General features: G+C 40.3%; 1 protein-coding gene across 3 annotated transcripts; it reads right to left on the bottom strand.

The window, feature by feature from the left end:
* Window positions 1–615: 615 nt before the first annotated feature.
* On the bottom strand, window positions 616–20,341 carry LOC103479581 (5'-AMP-activated protein kinase subunit gamma-2-like). 3 transcript variants are annotated; one of them, XM_008434090.2, is made up of 14 exons: window positions 19,816–20,341; window positions 11,757–11,986; window positions 9,414–9,465; window positions 7,379–7,485; window positions 6,170–6,251; window positions 5,479–5,537; window positions 5,357–5,402; window positions 5,205–5,259; window positions 4,981–5,107; window positions 4,468–4,633; window positions 4,335–4,372; window positions 4,109–4,255; window positions 3,928–4,021; window positions 616–1,827 (listed from the first exon to the last, which is right to left on the bottom strand). In XM_008434090.2, exons 1-14 carry the CDS (start codon window positions 19,907–19,909, stop codon window positions 1,796–1,798), a joined length of 1,329 nt encoding a protein of 442 aa, XP_008432312.1. In that variant the 5' UTR covers window positions 19,910–20,341; the 3' UTR covers window positions 616–1,795. The 3 variants fall into 3 exon arrangements, with proteins under 3 accessions (XP_008432312.1, XP_008432313.1, XP_008432315.1); XM_008434091.2 differs by lacking the exons at window positions 11,757–11,986; window positions 19,816–20,341 and adding an exon at window positions 9,941–10,270; XM_008434093.2 differs by lacking the exons at window positions 11,757–11,986; window positions 19,816–20,341 and adding an exon at window positions 9,782–9,919.
* Between the last annotated feature and the right edge of the window lie 2,695 nt (window positions 20,342–23,036).

Genomic DNA, 23,036 nt, shown 5'->3' with positions numbered 1-23,036 from the left:
CTTGGCTCTGTGAGAGAGATGAGGATCCTGATCTCACATGATAATCGGCAGGAGAGAGATGACTGGGGAGGGGGGAAGTCTGTGTGGGGTGTCTGCCAGCTCCAACTCCCTGGCATCAACACCTAAACCGTGTTCAAGCTGTGAAAAGAGAAAACTCTGAGAACACACAGCGTGACATGTGTGTCTCCCATTAGTTTTTGGAGGCTGGTTAAAAGTTTCTCAACATGAAAAGCTTAGGTTATTGGTGCAGATGACTGTACGTAAAACAAAAATAATTTAAAATCAGATTTGGTTAAAATGTAAGAATATAAAAATAAAGGCCATTCAAAACTAAAGAGTACTATTCAATTTTTTTCAATGTAATTTCAAACAAAACGATTGTACTTTTTAGTTTGTACACATTTGATGTTAATTTTCTCTGTATAGAACATCTATAATACTTACAGTCTGAACGCAGGAGACAGACACCAGTCCACCACCGCAACAGTATAAGGTTAAGCACAGATAAAATACATAGACTGATGTCCATTAGAACTTGCGATGTTACCAAGGATTTAAAATTTCTGCTCCCAGTAACTAAATACAGAAATCAGTAATGCAGGAAAATGACTCGGCTTTAGAGTACATTCAGTGTCTGTTTATTTTTCTGCAGCCAGAAAAATAGAAAAAGTAAAACAAAGAACATTCATTCTGCTGAAGTGTAGTTTGTCATGCTTTGCACATTTACAGTACATGTTGATTCAATACAAAGTTTCTCTGTATTAGACATATTGCCACAATATATTTACAAAAATAACATTAAAACTGAAGTATCTTTAGACTCGTTAACACATTCATAAAAATAAAGCTTTCTGTGACATGGTTTCTGAGAACAATCTCATTTACAGAAGACGGAGATGAGTCCTGTTGAAATCCAGATGAAACACACAAGCACGTTTGTGTGAAGCCTCCAAACAACTGGGGATACACTGTAAAAATGTCTTCAAACCCCTAAAAATACATTTTCAATCTTATATTTTCATTACAAAAAAAAAAAAGCACTCTGAAGTCATGCCGACAGCGAGAAACCAAACCAATGCTCCAAAAATGTTACACTTCCTCTTCTTGTCTGATTTTCCAGAAATCCTTTCATTAAAACAAGTTTTTTAATAACCCAACTAAATGAAAGACAGCCTCTGGAGCGTGGGGTTGAAAATGTCAGCTGTGTTTTTCTTTATTGCAGCAACATGCTGAAACTACAGCTTTCATTTGAAACCGTAAACTCAAAAAGGACCACAGTGAAGTGGGGCGCGAGGGACGCAAAAAGGCACGGATAATTGGGCGTTGAGCGAAGTTATGTTGGCACTGGCCATTATTCTCCTAATGACAGCAGTCGTCCAATCTCTGTGGGTAGAAATATAGCTTCACAACTGAAATGAGTTGCTTTACGGATGCTGAAGTGTGACTTTAAATCTGACGAGAGCTGCATGACTGTAACTAGTTGAAACCCAGACCCATCAGAAAACATCCTCCACTTCCCCCATACGGTATGCATGTGTTTGCATATACTTTATAATATATCTTTAATGTGTTTGCATCTGATCAGTGTTTAAACAAACTGGAAGAAAGTAAAGAAAACTCATTCGTCAGTGCAAAAAAAAAAAAAATCCACTTCACTCAGCTGCATCAGGCCTTTCAGAGCCGCTACAGCCCCGCTGATGGTGACGGTCTCCAGGACTTCCACGCCGGCTTCGCACAATCAAACCTTAAACGTAAGTTCACTCACTTCCATTACAAAAGCTGATGCACCACAAACTCATTCAGTAAGATTCTCCTCCTTACAGGCATCTGCAACGAAAACAGCAGAGTAAAGTCAATCACTGCGTCAGGCATCCTTTTGCAAACAGTTAAAACTTGTTTTCACAAATTAAGAGCTGTGTAGGAATCGTGCACCAGGATGTCAAAAGTAATATGCATTTAAATGTTAGACACACCAGTCAGGCAAAACATTAAAACTGCTAGAGTAATATTGTTACAACAGTGGTCGACAGATGTGCTATATACTTGGTGGTCTGACTTCTCTCAGAACACCATCGGGATGCTGAAGACATTTTGAAATTTTGAAACTGGAATAAGCTTTTCGTTCTTTGTTGTGTTTTTGGGGAAAGTACTTGCTTGGTCCCTATGTTATGTTTGGGCAACATGTTTCTGCACAGATAAACAGGGTGGGGTTCTGCAAAACTAGACCTTTGGGGAGAGAAGACATGTTTGAGTTAAGCRACCCTGACTTTTATCAGCTGGAACTTTATTACCCAGAACACCTGAACYCTCCAACCCTCTGGGTTCATGTAAATTAGGCCTTGACTACAAGTGTTACTCCTATGCAGCCAATGTCTAGCAAGAGTGTTGCAGTTTGTGTGTCGCTAACATGATAATAAAAACCTGCAATTTTCAGCAATAAGACTATGAACGTCTATAACTTGGGAGAAGTCAGTCCAAGCTCTGACTGGTTTATGTATTTCATGAATTTTCTGACAGATTTGTAAGGAATTGAAGCGGAATTGAAGCGGGATAAAAACCTGGACGTCTACAGCCGAGACTTCTGATTCTTTCACATCTGTTACKCCGGGAAACTCATCACATTATATTTATAGTCATTCTGCACATTCCTAAAGAATTATACTTTTATTTATGTGATTTGGAAGATAAATTTGATAAAATATTCTAACAAGGTATTGATATTATACTGCTTGGGCTCTGCTCCCTCTGGCTGCCCAGACGACCAAAAGTAGACATCTCATTTAAAATATGTTGAAGTTAAAAGTCCAAAGAATATATAAAACTGTAGATGGGGTTAAATTGGGGTAGCTGGAACAGCAAAAAAACAAAAATGCTACCAAACAGAAATGTTACAACCCTTCTTTAAAAAATCTCCACTCTAAAGCTCCAGGGCAATAAACATTACCACCCTGGGGCTGTTTTCAGCCAACCTAGTCAGTCTTTAACTGCGGCAGATGTGGTGTAAAGACAGATTTGGGAAGTGGGCTTTAAAATGGATTCTGAAAACTACCATGGTTCCTAAAAAAATATGTCAGAAAGGAAAACTTGGCTAGAGGTGTCCCAAATTTCTGGTGTATGAAAACTAAAATCCAAAACAATGAAAGACTCATATGTTCCCACTAAACCCAAGATAAGAAAACAACGTTTACAGAGGAGTAAAATTTTAAAAGCACAACCATAATAGATTAAACATATAAATACATTTAAACGGTAAGCAGTAACACTGTACAATAGGTCTGATTACACCAAACCTTTCACCCTTAGTGGAGGCCCAAACGCCGCAGTCGGTTGTAAGAACAGTCGATGGATACTGTGTCGAATTTATGAATTAATGAGTGCCTGTGTGTACATTTTCTTCGAAGTGCATCCCACCAATTCTGATCTGCTGGGGGTTTAAGGCCCAGACCCAGAGCTGCCCTGCAGAGCTGGTTAAAGCTCAGCTAGCTTGTTATTTTCTACCCAAGCACATCAATACCAAACATGCTTCGCATCAAAGAGCCGTCTGCGATAAACAAAACGCAGCCATGGACAGTACAAGCCAAGACCTCCAGGAGTTGAATTTTAAACACGAGGAATAGTTATTTACCAGGTGAAAAACTAGCAGATCTCTTTCCTACTGTATGTTTTAGTAAAGTGCAGAGAGTTGATTTCTGTGTAAACAAGCACCGGTGCAGAAAGCATGATCCGGCAGGACAAGCGGAAAGTGGACAAACATCATGCCTTCTGCGGGCTATGATCAGCCACGAGGCAAACGGGTGCTATTCCTACCTGGGGCAGGGGTAGAGGATTGGTGGGTATGGGAAGCTCAGGGTCCAGGACAATGAGAGAGAAGGTGGGGGGGTGGGGGGGGTGGGGTGGATTAGGGCTACCAATGCTGAGCGTCTATACCTGCTGGGCTGAGCACCAGTGCCTGGAGGATGTCTGAAAGGGAAACGATGCCCTCGATGCTGGAGCGCTCATCAACCACCACCAGCCGATGAACCTGGATCAAACACGAGAGATGCAGCTGAAACCAGTCCTCGAGGTGTTCCTGAGCGGCTAAAGGCACAAACGGGTCTTTGTGTCTCACTTCTGCTTTGACTATTCTGTCCACAATGGTCTCCATTGTTTCCATTTTGTGGCACTTAACAACTCCTTCGAAGTACTGCGAGCGATGTTTCAGAGCCTGCGTCACCGTGATGTCCAAGTTATTGTACGTCTTCTCTGCGGCCAAGTTCTGCACGCGGACACAATTACGACGCGGGTCAGCACGGAGAACTATGCATTTCTTCAAAAAGCAAAATGCGTAAACTTACAATCACATCGAATTTGGAATAAATATCCACAACTTTGCCTGCAAGACAAAAAAACCCAAAACAAAATCAAAATTAAGGTAAAATCTTGAATTATTAAAGGGATTTTTTTTGTGATGGATCATTGTTGTTTTACCCGAGTCATCCACCACAGGGAGAGCAGACACCCGTCTCTCCACGAAGATGTTGAGGGCTTTAATGATAGGCGTGTCTGGGTGGATGAAAGCGATTTCATGGTACGTCCCGATGCCGAGCTCACCTAGGGTCTGCTTCATGAACGCTGGCTTTGGCATTTCACACACCTGGGAATTTTAAACACACACCTCAAAAATTTTGTTTCTTGAAAAGTCACTTTACTGCATTGTAAAAGGCATTGATACATGTTTTATATTATATCTCTAAAAAGAGAGAGAAATATGGAGGTCTCTTTTTAAGGAATAACTAAGAAGAATTAACTTGATATTCTGATATGGGAGGATAAATCCAAAGACTTTTGATCAATTCCAACATTGACCACAAGGGGGAGCCAGGCATATGAAAATGAGGAAAAACTTGAACCTTTACATTTCACCTAATTAGGTTTTACAGATTATAATCCTGTAAATTCATCTAAGCAGAATGCAATGACCGAGAACATTTCTGAACTCACAAACAGCTGGAGGAACTTTAGGATCCGCTTGTGCGTCAGAATATAAAGTGCATTCCCTGTAACAGGGTCGATGACAGGCAGGCGGTGAATTTTATTTTTGATGAGGGTGTACACTGCATCAAACAGACTGCAAAAACGGAAAACAAAGAAACGCATCATGAGAGCAACAATCAAGAGGTGCAGAATAAAAACAATGTGTGAAGTTTAGCAGGATTTTAGAAAACCTTGCATCCGGTGATATGTTCACAAGAGGTTTAAACGTTGCTTGAAGATAAACCTCTGAGAGGAGAGAATGAGGCAAATACTGGATTATTAAACCCCCCAAAGATCAGAAGATTACTACTGTAAGCGTGCGTCAACACTTGGAGAAACTTACCTCTCCAAGTTTCAAGCTTGTGTTCCTCCAACTCATAAATTTGCACCTAAAAAAACAAAAACAAAACGATCTCAGTCTTAGGAAAAAAAAGTCATATTTAAATATATGCTGATTAAACTCACCATCGGTGACTTATAGTATCTGTGCAGTATGATGATGAAATCTGTGATTGTCAGCATTCCTGCAGCGAAAACAGATCAAGTCAATAAACACCTCAGAGGAACGCCTGCAGGCATCATGCAGCTGGAAAGAGGGCGTGGTTCGTTCAAGCACGGCGCTGGTTCCCCTTTTTGCTTTATTCTCACGTTGACTTGACATTCATTATTCATCACAGGCAGCAGAGCTCAAACTCAATTCACAACTTGCTCCTCTTTCGACTCCGGAGAACAGACAAAGATGCTTCTTTGACATTTCTACACTCGATATAAATGAGTCATCTCTTGCGCTTTAATAGCTTGGGATGGCTTTAGTGTTCTCCACTCAATAAGGAGACACGCTCTGCCAGCCATGACCGCTAACACACAGCGCAGCCTCGTTGTTTATTTATGGAAAACCAGAACAGCAATGACATTTTCCGTCTCAGTAAAAGGAAATAATTAAGAGATCCCAATGAGGCTTAAATAAAATATAGACCTAAAGGCATAAAACCATCTTTCCTTTACATTTATGTTTTGCACTGTACTGTCTTCATCCAGCAAACTAAAAGAGCTAAACGCACTGTATCCTTTGACGGATTTTCTAATTTAATTCAATACACGAAATCATTTAAACACAGTTTAATGTGAGTCTGTTGACACATTTAATTGTACTTACCCACAAAGCTTTGCTTCTCTGTGTCCCATAGAGGAGCAGCTCGGACACCGTTAGCCACCAAGGCAAAGAATGCCTTCTTAACCTGCCAAGAAGAGATAAAGATTAATTATCCAATAAAAAAAAACACATTGCCAACCACACATACGTCACATGCTGGTCACTTCATCCGTTTGTCATTTTATTAGCTTCAAGTATGAAAACAACCTGTTTTCAGGTTGAGCCTAATTGATTTAAAGCTATTTTGTTTAATCTCCTTCCAGCTAGAAGATTTGGTTACGTGACTAAATGTCATTTAGAAAGAGGAGGTTGGTCAGAATCATTTTAGTTTGTGAGGGATCCTAATTCTTCTTTTCCAAATCCGTCTGGCCCTATTTGAAAAAGAATCTGCTCACTAAAAACAACAAACAATGATTCTTCCACCCTTAACATCAGCAACTTCAACCAAGTGTTCGGAGTGCTGGCATTGAGTCTGTTGCGTCTTTCTGGAGGAATCCTGGTTCAGTTTTCTTTTCAGAATTGCTTTACTTGAGACATAGTGGAAGAGTTTTGAACATATCAAGTCCAGATTTTGATTATGTCACTACAAACCCTTAAGTTGAGCCACCTAGAAATGGACTTGCTGGTCTGCAATGGGTCATTGCTCTGCTTCACAACCCAAGTACACTTGAGTCACCAACTTGTGTAAGGACATTCAGGATTTTCCGGCCAATTTCAGGAAAACAAACTAACCAAAAACTTATCTACTCATTCTGTTATTAAAGTTAAAAAAGCAACTGTCCAATATAATAAACGTTTAATGTAAAAATGTGAGTGCATCATGACAACACTAACTATAAAAACAAACTAAATGGCAAAATGAATGGTCAAAAACTTGGGGCTGTAACATAGCTCTTGGTCTTGCGTTTTTTTATGTCTTTGGGTTGATCCTCCAACACCTTCAGATAGGCGATCTCAACTCTCAGCGGTTAAAGATTGACAAGTCAACGAGGTCCTACTCTCCTTGGATTACTGTTTAACAGCTTCAAGGCAATACAGCGAAACATTTCACAGAAATTGCTCTAAGGTAAACTCATTGCATTTTGTTGTACATTAACTAAAACCGGAAGTCTGTTTCTATTCCCAAGACGAAAACTTCAAAGAAACGGAAACAAAGCTTTTATTTATGGGGTTCGGAGCACGCATTTCAAGTCGGGAGAAAAATGTACTAACTTGAAGCGCTGTGTCAAACACGACCAGCTTGGAGCTTGTGGGGACGATGTCGTAGCACTTGTGGGATTTCATAAAGCGCATGTAAATATCACTCTCGGGTTCAGCAGCTGAAAGAAAAATACTTTGTAAGTAAGGTAAAATCTCCTGAGGAATGCGTAATGACAGCTTGGAAACAACGCATGCACACACATAAACAACACACGCACGCGCAAAACAGCCTAAACAGCCATTACGAGCAAAACGGACCACTTACTGCCACTTCCCTGCTCCAGCTTACTGATAATTACCCACTGCTTTAAACGTCAACAAACAAACAGTGGAAAATCTTGGGAAGGAAAAGTCCTTGTGGTCTCAAAGTCTTAACAGTGAGAGCGAGAAACATTAAAATTGTTTTTCCAATATTCGATGATATCACACAAAGCTACTAAAGTGAATAAATGACAGATGTTTTTTCCACTTTATGAGATTGTAGGACATTTGATCAAAGTTAAGACTTTCCTATTTCATGAAATTTTTTTAAATGCAAACAGTCCTAAAATATACTCCCTTATTTGTATTACTTCAGTTCACTACACATTCTTTTTTACCTTCTTTTCCTTGTATTTTACAGTGCTTAAATTCCATTTTAAAAATTGTACTACCCATGCTTTTTGTGTAATAACAAAACTGTAAATATAACTTGATGTAGAATGTTTTACAGCTGGGTGTCTCCTTGTTTTGCTACTTTTGTTGTACATCAGGTTAAATATATCACCTGAAAAATAATCTCACACACACACATGTGCCTATTGTGACATAATAAGGCATATAGCATCTGATTAGCATTATTTTTTGTCTGTACATTTGCGTTTTTCTTGTTTTTATATCAAACTCTTCATTTTTAGGAGATTACTGTATTCTGTATGAATGCAGCTAAAGGTTTTAGCCATATGATGCGAGAATCCTGCATGGATGTTGGGAAAATCTGACATTGGGAATACTAGGGGAGACAGAAATGGCCAGGCTTGATGCAGAACTGCTGCATCCACTGCTACTTCTGCTGAAAATAATCAACCCGACCCAAGCCTGACTTAGTTAGGTCAGCCTTGAGTTAGGCCGACTGTGCTTAATCTCCCCTTAAGTACATTTATATTCAATAAATTAGAATATGCGCTCTGATGAGACTCATTTTGTTGATTTAAAAGCACCCTTTGGAAATCTTTCACCAGGTATTAAACTTTTTTTCTTTTACTAAGGGTACATTTCTGTATTAAATGTTTTTCTTTTATTGTTCTGATGTAATAATCTAATTCAAAAGGTCATGTTTTCATCAAATGTGGACAGAAAACCATAATTAGATGACTTTACAGAAATAAAGGCTTTCAAACAATTGGTGTTTAAATCATCTATATAAAAGTGTTTCACTCAGTGATAAAGATGCTGAAAAAAAAGACTTTTCAATAGTATTCCAATTTACTGAATGTGTCTTAAGTTTGTGTAAGCTAAATAAGTAATTGTTCAAACTGCATGCATTGCCCCCATCCTGTCAAATCCTCTAACCCACCAAGCCATGACTCAGACCTGCAAGGTTAATCACCTTGCAACTCAAATGTCTCGGAACCTATGTGGAAATAAGCCCAGTCATTCATCCGCTTTAGTGTTTACCAATACCAGCTGATCTTACTTCTCCCTCTTGTGATGTCATTGGCACACATAAGGACAAACTTGGTGTCATTTCAAAATCTTGTAATTGAACCCCTTTTTTTTTTCTTTACCCAAATGTGTCAAGTCTAAATTTGTACATAAAATAGCACTGGTTAGTATCGTTAAAACTTCAACATACAGTGTAAAATATATATTGGAAACAATTCTGAACAGACAATTTACAATATTATGTGCGTTAAGACCCTTTAAATTTTTTTTTGCCTGGACCAACACAAGAAACTGGAAACAACTGCAATACCTGCTAGATTCCAACACTTTCGCACCGCGTTAAAGCAAAGATTTACAGCGTTAAAAGTGGTGAAGAGCAGCGCAGGCTGAGCGGGACACTCACCATCATCGTCTAGTTCAAGTTTCTCCAGCATACCTTCGAATAAGCCGTAGACCTGTGGGAGAAAACAGGCAAGAAGTTGGGAGTGAGGAGCGCGGCAGCGGGTCAGTGCAGCCAAAAAAAAAAAATTGCAGTAAATTGGTAGTGAGCAGCAGGCTGACGCCGACTCTTCCTCTCTGCAACTTACAGCAGATCAAACCGACTGAGAAAAAAAAAAGAAAAAAAGAAAAAAAAAAAAACTCCCAGCAAGTGTAAGACAGCTGAGCGACGTCTATTGCCTCAAAAATACTCCCCAAGTGTGCTAAATACAAGCAGACAACCTGTCAGAAATATACATCTTCAGCGGCGYATAATATTTTGAGCGTACACACCCCCTCTTGAACAACACACAGTGGATCGGTCCTGATCTATTTGGTGCAGCGGGGAGCGGGGCCGCTGTACTGTTCACAGAGACGTGTGTAAATTAAACCCCGACACAACGAACCATCTTTAGACGTCGTCCAACGCGTAAAAAGTCACAGGGAGCTCACCAAATGGAAAAGAGCGAAGGACGAAGCGGGTGGAAAAAGCAGGAAGCTCCGCGCTCTGACGACACGCCCCTCCAGGCAGGACAACCTGACTGCCTCACCATATTAGGAAATCCTTCCCGTTGCCTAGCAGCAAGAAGCTGGGGATGCCTCGTCAAGCGTTCATTACTTGAAACAAACACGACCTAGATCTACGAAACATCTTCCCGATCGCACAGCTATGACATCATGTAACACAAAGTGGGTTAATTAGATCTCTTCCAGGTCCCAGCTGGGTATACGCTGCGTCATGCTGCGAGATTAGCATACGCAAAGTCTGCTTGTTAATGCACGTTTGTCCGCCCTATGTGCTGCCAAGCAGTTTCACAGCAACCCTCTGCAGCAGGAGGGAAGGATAAGAGGGAGGGGGGGGCTTCTACACCTGCTTTGGGATGCTCCACAGTCTCCCCAGCGGTGCTCTGTAATGATGACACAGCACTTCTCCAGCCAAAATCTCCCCCTGCACTCTCATAAATCAGATCCCGCTGCACCACGCCAGGCATGTGGCCTGCTTTATACTACGGCAAGCCTCTGGGAGGCACACACCCATTCAGCGAATAGCACTTAAAATGGAAAATGGCGAAAGGTGAATTATAACATAACATTATGATTTTTTTTTTTTGAGGTGGCAGAGAGGAACCACAAGTCTTCAGGCGTTAATAGTTAAATATTGATTCACCTTGGTTGGCTGGAATCCACCATCACTGCAGGCGGATGGGTTCAGACAGCTTTTTAGATAATTATTTATTCTAAAGCCACGAGAGTCATCAGTAATTCCTCGTTAGCCAAAGGAGATAAGATATGAAATACTCTGTCAAGACTGCCGGAATCCTATTATACCTTAAAGCTAACTCAGTCTGAGAAGAGAAGAGAGCACACAGTAACTGTTTTAAAGCCTTGGACGTTTTCACAATGTAGTCAGACTGCAGCATGTAGTTTTGACAACATGTCATCATTTTTATGACATAGAAAAACCCAAAGTGTTCCAATAAATGCAAAAATAAAAATAAAAAAAAGTCTGGGAYGCATCTGTATTCAGCAAACCCTGAGCAGAATMACCTTTTGCAAGAATTAGAACCGCAGAAACTTTTGGGGTATGTTTCTACCAATTCTTTGTGAAATAGATTTAATACAGAGTATCTCTGAATATGTACTTTCAGTCAGTCTWGCACATTAGACTGCTGGAGAAAGGTATGCCCACAGCATGAAGCTGCCACCACCATATGTCAGCACAAGGTTGATGTGTTCAGGGTGATGTACGGTGTTGGTTTTGCTCATCTGAGCAAAGCACCTTCTACCACAGGTATACTGTGTCCCCTTCATAGCTAGGGGAAAAACTGTAAGAGGAACATCTCATGACTGTTTGTCATGCCWGGACAAATRGTCACAAGGTGTCCTGTTTGTCAACAGATATTTGTCACTTGAACTGCTCTCAAGTAACAGAGCTTGAGATTTGCATTGGCGGATTTCACTGCCACCACTGTCCAAATAAACTTTTATGAGTCTGAGGAAAGAAGTGCATGAGTCATAGACAGGAAGAATTTAAGACTGCTGTTGTGTATCCAAAAGGGAAAACGGTTAGAGTAAACATCCCATGACCCATGCAGGATAATTGTTGCATTCATCTCACGCTGCTTTCTCCAAAACTTACAAGAGTCCTTGCCATTTGATTTTAGTTTTGTCCTTTGGGTGTCACAGATAATTGTGAAATAATTCGGCTTCATAAMAAAGATAAAAGACGRACTTTGTGAAGTATTCATTTTACATTAGCATGACTCACATGTTGTGAGGTAGAGATGGGTGGCACAGGGCTGGTTGATGGGATCGGGGGTTTGGTGTGGGGAAGGCTGAAGCGCTGTCCTGTGTCCGGAGGCGTGGACAGGGAGCGGGCTAGGGTACCGGGCTCCAGGCGTTCTGGGCTGGGGCCGCTTTGCTGCTGGGCCTCCTGGCTGAACACAGGCTGGTTCAATGCCTGGGTCGGAGTGGTGGGAGGTGTGGAGAACCCAGAAGCTGCAGAGAGAGAGATAAGGTTCACGACAGATAAGTCATCTCATCTTTTCTTTCTTTGCATTTGTACCCATTTTTTTTCCTTTAAGCAAAGCTGGCTGACAATGTAGATATGCATCACAGAGGTGCTGCYGTTATGACCAGGGAGGACATCAGTTGTCTAAATACTATACCTAAGCAGGACTGCASCGATTTATCGACTAGCTGATTTACCTCAATTTTGGGAGATCGGTGATCGGCTGATACTTGAATGTGAAGCCGATGTTATCCACCAATCTTATCTATCTCAGCAAAGGTCTAAAATAAACCACTCTCCTCTTYTGCTTTGAGAGAGGTTTGACTGACAGACCGGCCCACAAGGTTATTTCTGCACCAGTGACGTGCGGTCAGGAGAGGCAAGTGAGGCAGAGCCTCACCTGTCATAATGGAAAAATATAATAATAAAAGAATGTATGTTGCTATTTTCACCCTGTGGTTAAAGTATTTATTTTTTATTTAGCTTAACCAATTCTGATAAATTTTTTCCTTCAAAAATTGGTAAATTTTCTCATTTTCCCATTCAAATGCTCGGAAGCAAAGCCGGTGAGGCAGCAGYGAGCTGAGCCTCACCTTTGATTGCTCAACCTCTCGCTAACTGCGCTGGCTGCCACTCGATGAGAGCATGTTCCTCCTGTCTGAACGTTGCCAATAAAATGGTTAAAAAACATTTAACATATGAACTGATTTTCCATAATTTAGCTTATGTATATAATGTACAGTGCTTTTTGTCACAAAATGTGTGTGTAACATGTTTCGTGTGCTGAGGAGCRATCAGAAACGGCAGAGAACAGATTCGAGGTGAAGCAGGMAKTTCTCTTGCCTCATGGCAGGGGGCGCTCATGATCCCAGACATTGTACCTCCACAACTGCAGAGTAAGACACAGTAACAGCGAGCTAGCCATACAGTAAAGTYAAGCGCAGCGATCTATTTATAGTTTTCTCCTCGTATCACAGCAATCACTTATTAATAATTGCAAAATAAACATTAAGCCTAAARCCATACCACTGCAACAGCTGAATGTTCCGTCTGTTGCAGTGCCAGCTGAATGTTTTTGGACTGTGGGAGGAATCCGGAGTACCCGTGCATGCACAGGGAGAACAAGCAAACTCCATGCAGAAAGACCCAGAGAATCAAACCCACAACTGSACCTTCTTGCTGCAAGGTGACAGTGCTACCAACTCAGAATGGACTTGGGTAAAAATGAGTGTATTTTTTATAAATAAAGCTACCCTCACAATATTTTGCAAAAGCAAGTCATAACATCTCTACTTGACCACTAGTTGGCAYTATTGGTGTATTTTCTTTCTCTGCAATATTTGACAACTGGTCTGATTAAGTTTAGTTTTTTTCTTAMAGAACCAATAAATTTGACATAAACTTTAACAATCTTAATCTCTACTTTGGTCAACATATCTGCTTAAAACAAATGTTAAAATATTATTTTAGTTAGTTTTGCATCCTCCTGATTGTTTTCACAAAAAAATCTGCTTTAGGGAGTTCAAAGGTCAGCTCATAAACAAAAGCAAGCAAGTGCTGTAAAAACAAAAAAGGTGATGAATAATGGATTAACTGAGCATAAATCACTACCGGGGGAGATCCCGCCTCCTGTTGTTGAGAGAGTGACTTTAAATTCCCATGTAAYGGTCAGCTGTCTGTGACGCAGCGGCTTCGTCAGACTGGGGACGTTTATCACATGACAGCCTGCMTGCTCTTTCACGTCAGGCCTGGCAAGCTTGCGTGGGGCGACATGCGACCCTCACGTTGCTACGGGTGCTCCCCCGTGACATATTTCTGAGACCTGACAATAAGCTACGACATGGGCTACATGGTTCACATTACAATCTCTTTGCCCTGAATTTCGAAGGAATGAGAAAAGCCGAAGAAGAAAGGGAGTTTAGTTTTTTTTTATTATGACAGATATAAACGCTTTAAACACTTGGATATTAGTGAGTTCAGGCAACATCTCATGTTTCTGTACCGCAAAAGAGAGCGGTTTAAAATAATATTTAGACACAAACTTAAACATAACAGTATTAAGTCGTGAAACATTTTAGTCAAAGCAGATCCTGATTATTTTCCCCTTTAACACTATCTCTTGACATTTAGTTGGCGCTCAGCAGGCCTCTTTGGTGTGCCCAGCTTCCGCTGTCTTTTTKTAGCCACGCTGCTGAGGCACATTCCACAGGAGCAGATAACAGCGGGCCTGCGAGCCCTCTCATCTGTCTGGGTAATAGAGGACAGTTAGGCACCAGCCGGGAAATGGGACATGGATGCGTTGCTGCAAAGAATTCRTCCTGATCCAAAGCAAACAATCATCTAATTTAACTTTAACGTTATCAAAGAGGAGATCAATTCTGACCCAACTAACTGTATAGAAAAACAAAAACAAAAACAAAATCAAACCAAGGTGTTATGCTTTAACGTTGGCTGCTAGTTAAAACYAACAGAAAGGTATACCTAATACAGATGAGCACATTATTTCAGCTTCTCAAATATATGGAAAGTTGATTATTTTAATGAGGGGAGGGGCGGGGGGACGTTTGGATGCTTAGTTGGACTAGAAAAAGTCATAAAATGAGATTATAATTATTCTGGTAGCAATTTACTGTTCCTAGTGAAGCAAATCAAATAGACACATTTTTCAAATAATTTTCTTACAAAATAATATTCCTGAGCTATTTTGACAATAAACAGTACAACAATTTCAATCAAAAAAGCAAATTATCTCGGAACAAAACTATTAGTGAATGTTATTGCCTTAAAGTCTTTAGCAGCTCCAAATTAAAATCACAAAATCCAACTTGGTTGCAGTTTTGCATTGGTCTGTACCCAGGCTGTATTAACACGTTTTACAGCAGCGACGTGTTAGTGCAACACCCATAAAAGCGGATCCTCTCAGCCCTTGAACAGTCCTGACTCTTGGAGCAATATGAAACTTACCATTTGAATTCAGTCCAGCAACTAAAGCTTCAGTCATTTATTTGTCACTCAGTGAGCAAACTTCTGCAGCAATGTTGCACTATGAATCTCAGTCGTCCAAGAAGGACAGCATTTCTATACACTAGTTAAAACTGGGGCAAAGGTAGGAGGGCCTCCTGCGGCTCATTTACTAATAATTTATAGTCATATGTCAGCKAYACTAAATCACTTCCCCATATTAGAATACAYATAAATATAAAAACAGTATCACAACCAGATTTTTAAACAGTATTACTAAGAAGTACYAAGACGCTTTCTGATAGGCCACGATTAATTTTCACATGCAGAAGATGAAATCCCAAAGGATGCTGTCTAACAATAGGAGGAATGTGGTTTTTGATTCTGCAGTGCCYAGGCTCTGGATCAAAGGACTGAAGTGGCGTCGAGTCAAGAAGACAATATTTGTCTTCTTTATAGGGACTCTTTACRCAGAGTACAAAATTTAAAGGTTTTATTTTTTTTTGCAATTTTAATGATTATGGCTTACAGGTAAAGAAAACCCAAAATTCTGAATCTCAGAAAACCAGAACATCACATTAGACCAATCAGAAACRGATGCTTTAAGCACAAATGTCMGGCTTCTGAAATGTATACGTACATTTCCAATCACACAATGCTTGATTGGGCCTCATCTTGGAAAAATGACTGCATCAATGCATCACGGCATAGAGGAAATCAGCACTGCAAAGGTGTAGTGAAAGCCCAGATTGCTTTGACAGGTGCCTTCAGGTCATCTGCTTTACTGCCTCTCCTGTCTCTCATCTTCCTAATGATAACCGCATATAGATCTTCTATTCTATGTTTTGCTGGCCAATCAAGAACAGCAACACACTGGCCATTGAACCGGCTTCTGGTACCTTCGGCAGTGTGGACAGGTGTCAACTCTTGCTGGAAAATAAAATTAGCAACTACTTATGACTTGTCATCAGATGGAAAGCGTAAAGTTCTCTAGAATTTCCTAGTAGACAGCTGTATTGACTGCAGACTTCAGAAAACCCAGTGGACCAACACCAGCCGTTGGCATGGCGTCCCAAACCATCGTAGACTGTGCAAACTTCTCACTGGACTTTAAGCAATGTGRATTCTCTGCCCCTCTCCTCCTGGCTGAGCCAAAATAAAGCAAGAAACTAGTCTCTCAAAATAAGAGAGGCTTTTCTGACTTTCTGCACAGCTGCTCCATTGTCCTGTTAMGTTAAAGTAATCTGCAGCTGTGTCAGATTCTCTGATATTAGCAAAAGAACAACAGGTTGCGACGGATAAACGTTTTGTTTTTCTTTAATTAAGTAATCCAGGTTCAATGCTGAATATTTACCTTGTCAAAATGTGAACTTTTGCAGATTTAATGCTCTGACCAGGTCTCRTAAAGACGACGCTCATCGTGACATTGGATTGAGCTGAAAAAAATCTTTTATTCCACAGATATCATTCCTGTGTTTGTTAAATCACGCAGTGTGCATGACATTGTAGAAAACTGTGATAAATATTTAATTAGATGCATGTCGAGATTTCCTGAAGTGAATCATCTACTAATTTAGAGCACAGTAAGCTTTTGAAATGAGAGCATTCTTTGGTTCTGCTTCGTAGAACTGCTGTGCATCCCTAACACCTTGAATTAGACTTCTGGTTTCTGCCAGAAAGATACTGTTATCTTGTGACTTGGAACTGTTTCTTCTCTGAAAAGTAAACAGGATTCGTAAAAGTAGGCTGGATTTTGGCCTTGACTGAGTAATAATTCTATGAAAACACATTCATGAAACTCCACAGTCTGATTACATTCTGATAAGATGACCTCTACGATACTGCTAATTAATGGTATTGACAGTGAGACACTAGAAAACGGCCTCAACAAATCAGTTTTATCCAGCCTCACTGACTTGGTCAAAGACTTGGTCGCAATATATTTCTCAGAAAAAGTTCCAGCAAAGTCTATTTTGCTTTGTTTCTCTTCTCTCGAAGACCTTTTCTCCTTCGTCTAATTTTTCTTTGGAGCAATTCAAGGTGGAAAACCATCAAACKCCTTGAGAGATAAACCAACTCTGTTTCCCCACAACGACCATCAGGGCAGATTAAACAGCTGTGCAGAGATTCCTCTGTCAGCAGCGCTGGAAAAAAGAGGATGGTGAGAATCATGTGTCAAGAGACCAGTAGACTGTTCTGTGTTTGTTCTTTAAATAAATATTAATCTGAAGGGATTCTAAGACATCTCCTCCCTTTCCTTAATGATTGCAGTTCAAATTCAAATTCCCTGGAAATGTCAAATAATTAAAAAAAAAAACTCTTCAAATGAATTAACTTCATAAAAGAAAAACTTCATTCAAAAGCTATGAGAGTTATTTGAGACCAGTTGATGTCGGAAACAATCTATGTATGGGAAGTGATATTTCCCACATATAATTAGGTGAAAAAAGAAACAACAACAAAAAACTGGGACACCCCATTAATATTCTGTTTTTTTTTTGTTTGTTTTGTTTTTTTAACATATCAATGTCTAATGATTTTGTTTAATCTCTAAAAGATGTTAAGACATCCTGTTATAACATCCTCCATGATGGTGGCTTGGCTGTACAAAACCAAAATGAGACACTTGGGAAAATGTTCCCTGCTCCTCACTTTCTGCTGTGAGATATTTAAGGGGTTGTACAGCCCATTTCAAGTAATCCCAGAATATYTGTGGATATCTGGGCTTTGATTCTGCCAATCCCAGGCTTTCCATCTCTTAATTCTCAGCCAGAGCTTGGTGGATTAAACAGTTCTTGTCCAGAGCCATTGTCATGCTGCAGAGATGGTCACTTTTTCCTCTGATACATATTAAGACCTCATGGTGGGATTTATGATGGTGAGCTGACCAAATCCTGCTGCAGTAAAGCATCTCTGAACCATCACACTTTAATGATTTATGATAGGTAGGAGTTTTTTTTTTCTGGAAAACTGGATTTGGAATCTGCCAAATATCTCTGTTCTTGTGTCCAAGTAATTAAGTTTCAAACTCATTCGTCCACAGAACTATTCTGGACTTTGTCAATGTTCTCTCTGGCAAACTTCCGTCTGGGTCTTGTGTTTTTCTCAGAGAGCAAAAGTTTTCTCCCTGCAGAACTTCCATCAGAGCTTAACTTGCCTAGTCTCTTTCTGGTTGTTCAACCAATATCAACAAAGTTGATCATTCTTAATTTCACCATTTTTAAAAATCTTTTGGGAGCCTCATAAACTGGTACAAGTCTAGGATTCTTTTAATCTTAGCATACATTCACGTGCACACGATGTGATTTGCCTGTGTGCAATTTTAGCCATTTAAAGCTGGGAAAACAGTCAGTTTCCCGTCTTTTGCCAAAACAGAGGCTGGAATTTTGTGGCTTGYAATTTATAGAATATTTCAATAGATCCGTAAATCCGTTTTATATTATTATTTATATCACTTCTATTTTCCAAGTATTGTTCAAATTAATATTAAATATCCAAATGTGCAAGAAAAACATGATGCAGGCTGCTTTACCMAAAAGCATCTACTTCATCTCGATATGACAGCTTATACTCTATTTTAGTGACGTGCTCCAAGTGGAGCAGCTATTCTGAACTCCCCTCGGATAACAGGRCAGAAAAAAAAAATGACATTGAAGGGACACAAAGTAGAGTAGCTATTAATTACTCTGGTGCTAGAAAACAGATTAATTGATTTCAGTTTGCATCATTCTATCAAAATCCTACAATGCTGGCTATAATATTTAATCCAAAAAACTACAAAAGGTGCATTTAATATGAACTCTGYAGCAAAGAAAAAACAAAAAACAACCTGCTGACTGCCTGGACCGTGCACATAGCCATAGCATATAAGCTTGTGTCCCAGTACTGYGTTTGTTGATGCAGATGCATGGCGGCACGTGTGAAATTAAAGATTAGCTGCACCAGTGGTGCCTCAACTCTATGCGTCGCTGTAATGGTGATCATAAACAGCATTGTTACCTATGCAATCTGCAGCYCTCTTGTCTTTTCTAAATGGCAATAAGATAGAGAAACACAACCAGGTTAGAGTGATTACAAGAAGAGCTTGGCTGTTACCTTGTGTGAAAGTTATTTCAGTATTATTCAGATTGACCAGCATACAAAAACATGTTACACCTGTGTCAGAAAAAACAAACAAAAGCTGACAACTAAAAAGGTCTGGCATAATGCATCCAGACTGAGGCAGGCATAGTTGTTGTTTTTTTTTTTTTAGCAACGCGTCAGTCATTTGCATTCCTCAAAGATAAAAGATTTCACTTTCAAATGTTGTAACATTGAATACAATCTGTGTGTGGATCTGTTCTTGTTGYGCATAAAAGTAGATTTGCAGATAGTGACTCAAAATAGTTTCCATTGAGATATTGATGTTGCTGGTTATTTTGTAGGCTGTAGTCTGTGGCTCTCTATTCTRGCACTTTCAGCTAATAGAGTTCTTAGTCCCAATAACCGTGATTAATAAGCACAAGATAAAACAGAAACATTAATAGTTCAGCCCCCAGATAAAGCATAAAATAACAAAACGGAATTGGTTTGCATCAGTGAGTCCTTAAGCCACATTTCAGACATTGTAGCTCACTGCTCACTTACACCACAGCAGTCCTACTGATGCCAAATACAGCAGCATAGCGGCAGACTTAGTGAAAGCTGAATGTCAGTTTAGAAAACTTTAACAAATGAACCCTGATGTTCAATGTTAAGAATACTTGATGCAAAATGTATTCTCATGACATGAGAGTCTCACTAGAACAAGAAAAAGTGTCTAAGAAAGCTGGAAATCCTGTCATAGGTGAGGCAAGTGAGGAGTGTGGAACGTTACCGGCCAGACACGAAGCCTCGGACGGATGCCTCCCTTCTAGCCCATCCTGCTCTTTTCGTTTCTTGCTCCTCCTTAGGCTGCCAAACCGCTTCATGGAAAGCAATGGGTGGTTGACTCAAGACTCAGTGTGGTCATGACCATTCGCATCACGATGGGAACGCACTCTCAAAACTGCCCCGAGTGACAGTCACTCCATTTACTTTGTTTTTGCTCTGTTTTGTTTGTTCGCCGAGAATAAATCCAGATTAGTAAAAACGATAGTTGATGGAATTAATTAGAGAAACTCTCCAATATAAAATATGGCGTGAACAGTAAATAAGAAGGAGGAAGAAAAAGTAAGTGCTGAGCTAGCAGGAGGCGGTATGCAGGTCATAAATTCAAAATAAAAAGACAAGCATGTAAAAGCTGTAAATTCCAGAGAGCCAGAGTGATGCTTGGGTCAGGGTGCCTCTCCTTCTCTCTCAGAGGCGCTGGCGCTGTAAATTGTCAGGTGCAGCTGTGGGTGGCATCTCTCTAATATAGCAAGTCGCTCCACTGCTGTAAAAGGAGGCGAGTCCACACAAAAATCCCTGCTGATTGGCCGAGGCGGGCCGTCTCCCCGCCCTCCCTCTTCCTCACGGAGTAAATTCAGCACAGGAACATCTGCTTCGCTCAGTCATCACGTGAGGTCACTTCGTCAGGCTGCTACTGGGGGTAAACGCATTCATCTGATCTTGCAGTTTAACACAATGCGGTTGCCCGGCTCGGGGACAGTTGTGCGGCTCGGTGTCTGTAACCTGACCTTTAAGAGTGCTGAGAACAGCCCCCCTGTCAGATGACGGCAGCGGGACATCCCATGCTCTGTCAGCTGATCAGAAAGCTGCAGTTCAATACTAGTGCCCTCTCCTACCCTCTGCCGATGCCCCCCAACTGCTCGTAATAGTTCAATCTGGGGAAGTATAGATTTCAATTAACATGTTATGCAAGAGGTGAACGGCCAACATGACTTCGGAGCTCAAATTTAATCAATGATTTATGCTTTTAGGATTTTATTACACTCTTAGCAAGAATAAAAAAAAAAAAAAATCCAGATATTAAATTCACAAGAAAATGAAAATGTTTCATTGTGGGCGAGATTTCTCCTTAGCTAAAAGAAACATAATAATACCTTGTAAGGGCTGGCGTGCAAGAACGAAGAAGGTCAAAGCTACCCAGTTGCTTTATTTACTGACAACAAAAGGCACATTGGCAACCAAAAGGGAGAGTGAAGGAGGGGGAAAAAAAACTGTACATGGCTGTGAAGGGAGCTCCTGAGAGTCTGGTCACTTCCAGATAAGGCGATGGGAGAGCAACAGCAGCAAGAGGCTGACAATGTCCAGGCGACGGGGAAAACATATTTAGAAACAGACTAGAATGGGGCAACATTCTGGTCATATTTGAATATATACAAACATATCAAAGACAATGCTGTTGTCTGTTGAGTGACATGTGAAAAAGATGCAAACTCTGGAGCTTGGAAAAAAAAAACCCTTCTGTGGCGTTAAGAGGAGGTGCCATAGAAGTGACTTTGCTATCAGCACCCCCTTGTGGTGAAAGCAAAGCATCAACAGAAACTTCCACTTGATTTTCAATGACTTGGAAAATAATTTCTTGAGCTTTTCCACATTTTGCCTCGCTACAAACACAAGTGACAATCTATTAATGGGATGTTTTAGGGTAGACTGAAACAAAGTAGTATATAATTATGAGGCAGAAGGGAAAGGAAACGTTTAAGTATGCCAGGGTGTTATAATGCTGCCTCACTTTACTCTGCTACCTCTAAATAAAATTAAAAAAAAAAGTTCAACCAAATGTAAACAGAAACCATCTAAATAGAAACTAGAGTCCCTTTTTTTATCTCAGTATAAATCCTGCTGTTCTGTAAAGGGCTCAGAACAGGCAGGAGTCAGCTTAGGAAGAAGGCTGAACTCTGAACGTCACTGTTCTATCCATCATCTGAAAATGGAAAAAGTATGGCAGAGTGTAAAACCTCCCAAAAAAACAACAMCACCTGCACTAACCAGTCAGGCAAGGAGAGTGTTAGTCAGTGAAGCAGGCCAAGGGCCAACGGTAACATGAGGACCAGGAGAAAATCACAACTCAGACAGGAGAATCTGTTGCTACGACAACTACTACTTACTTTATAAATCTGCCATTTACAAAACAGTAGCAAGAAAAAGGGCCTTATTGTAGAAAAGCCATGAGATGACCAGTTCTGAAGCACATAAGTTAAAAAACTGAAGCAGGGGACAAGGCTAATGTGAAAGAAGACGATCAGGTCGGATAAAACCATTACTGAACTTTTTAGCCAACAAGTAAAAATGCTGTGTGGTAAAAAAAAAAAAACTAACAAGAAAAATCTGCATGAAATAATCTCTTTGGTGAAACCGGGTGATGGCAGCATCATGCTGTGGGGATGGATGTTCTTCTTCAGGAGAGACAAGGAAGCTGATTAGAATTGATGACATGGATGGAGATCTCAATACTTCGCAATTCTGGAATGGCCCTGTTAAAGTCCAGACCTAAAAATTAAATTGAGAATTTTTAAATTACCTAAAAATTAACGTCTGTATTTCCTCCTCTCCTGACTGACTTGGAGACATTTCACAGAGATAAGAGACACAAATTTCAGTCTCTAGCATAGTTTGTAGAGACACATGGCAAAAGACTTGTTTGTACCTCTAAATGCAATAAAACATCTGTCCAACTGACTCAGGGAGGCAGAGTACAAATACACACCACACTTTTCAGATTTTTAAATCAGAAAAATATTTCAATAATGCACATCCTGGTTACACACCACTTCCTGTTGGTCAATCACATAAAACTGCAGTGAAATGCACTGAAGTTTGTGGCTGTAAACTAACAAAATGTGGAAGAATTCAAGGGGTGTGAATAGTTTTTCAAAGCGATGTAGAGAGACATTTTGAAACGCGCACTCACTCGGTCTTTGACATTCAGTTTAAATCCCTCTTTCCGCTGATCATTCAGCGATTAAGCTGCGTCTCGAAGCAAATCACACTAATAAACCCAAGCTGGTCCCTTTGGAGGAGTGAATCAGCTGCAGTGTGTTCTTGTTTTGTTTACTTATTTATTTATTTATTTATTTTTTGGTTTGCTTTACGATCGATGCCGTTCTCCAGAGGAAGCTGAGCATGATAAGGTTTGGCCCGAGCCGAGATGTTCCACCAGCCTCTGCCAAA

This window comes from Poecilia reticulata, linkage group LG17, assembly GCF_000633615.1.
Source record: "Poecilia reticulata strain Guanapo linkage group LG17, Guppy_female_1.0+MT, whole genome shotgun sequence".
NCBI classification, from domain to species: Eukaryota; Metazoa; Chordata; class Actinopteri; order Cyprinodontiformes; family Poeciliidae; genus Poecilia; species Poecilia reticulata.
The sequence above is the reverse complement of the archived record's forward strand: the minus strand, read 5'-3'. Positions and strand labels throughout refer to the sequence as shown.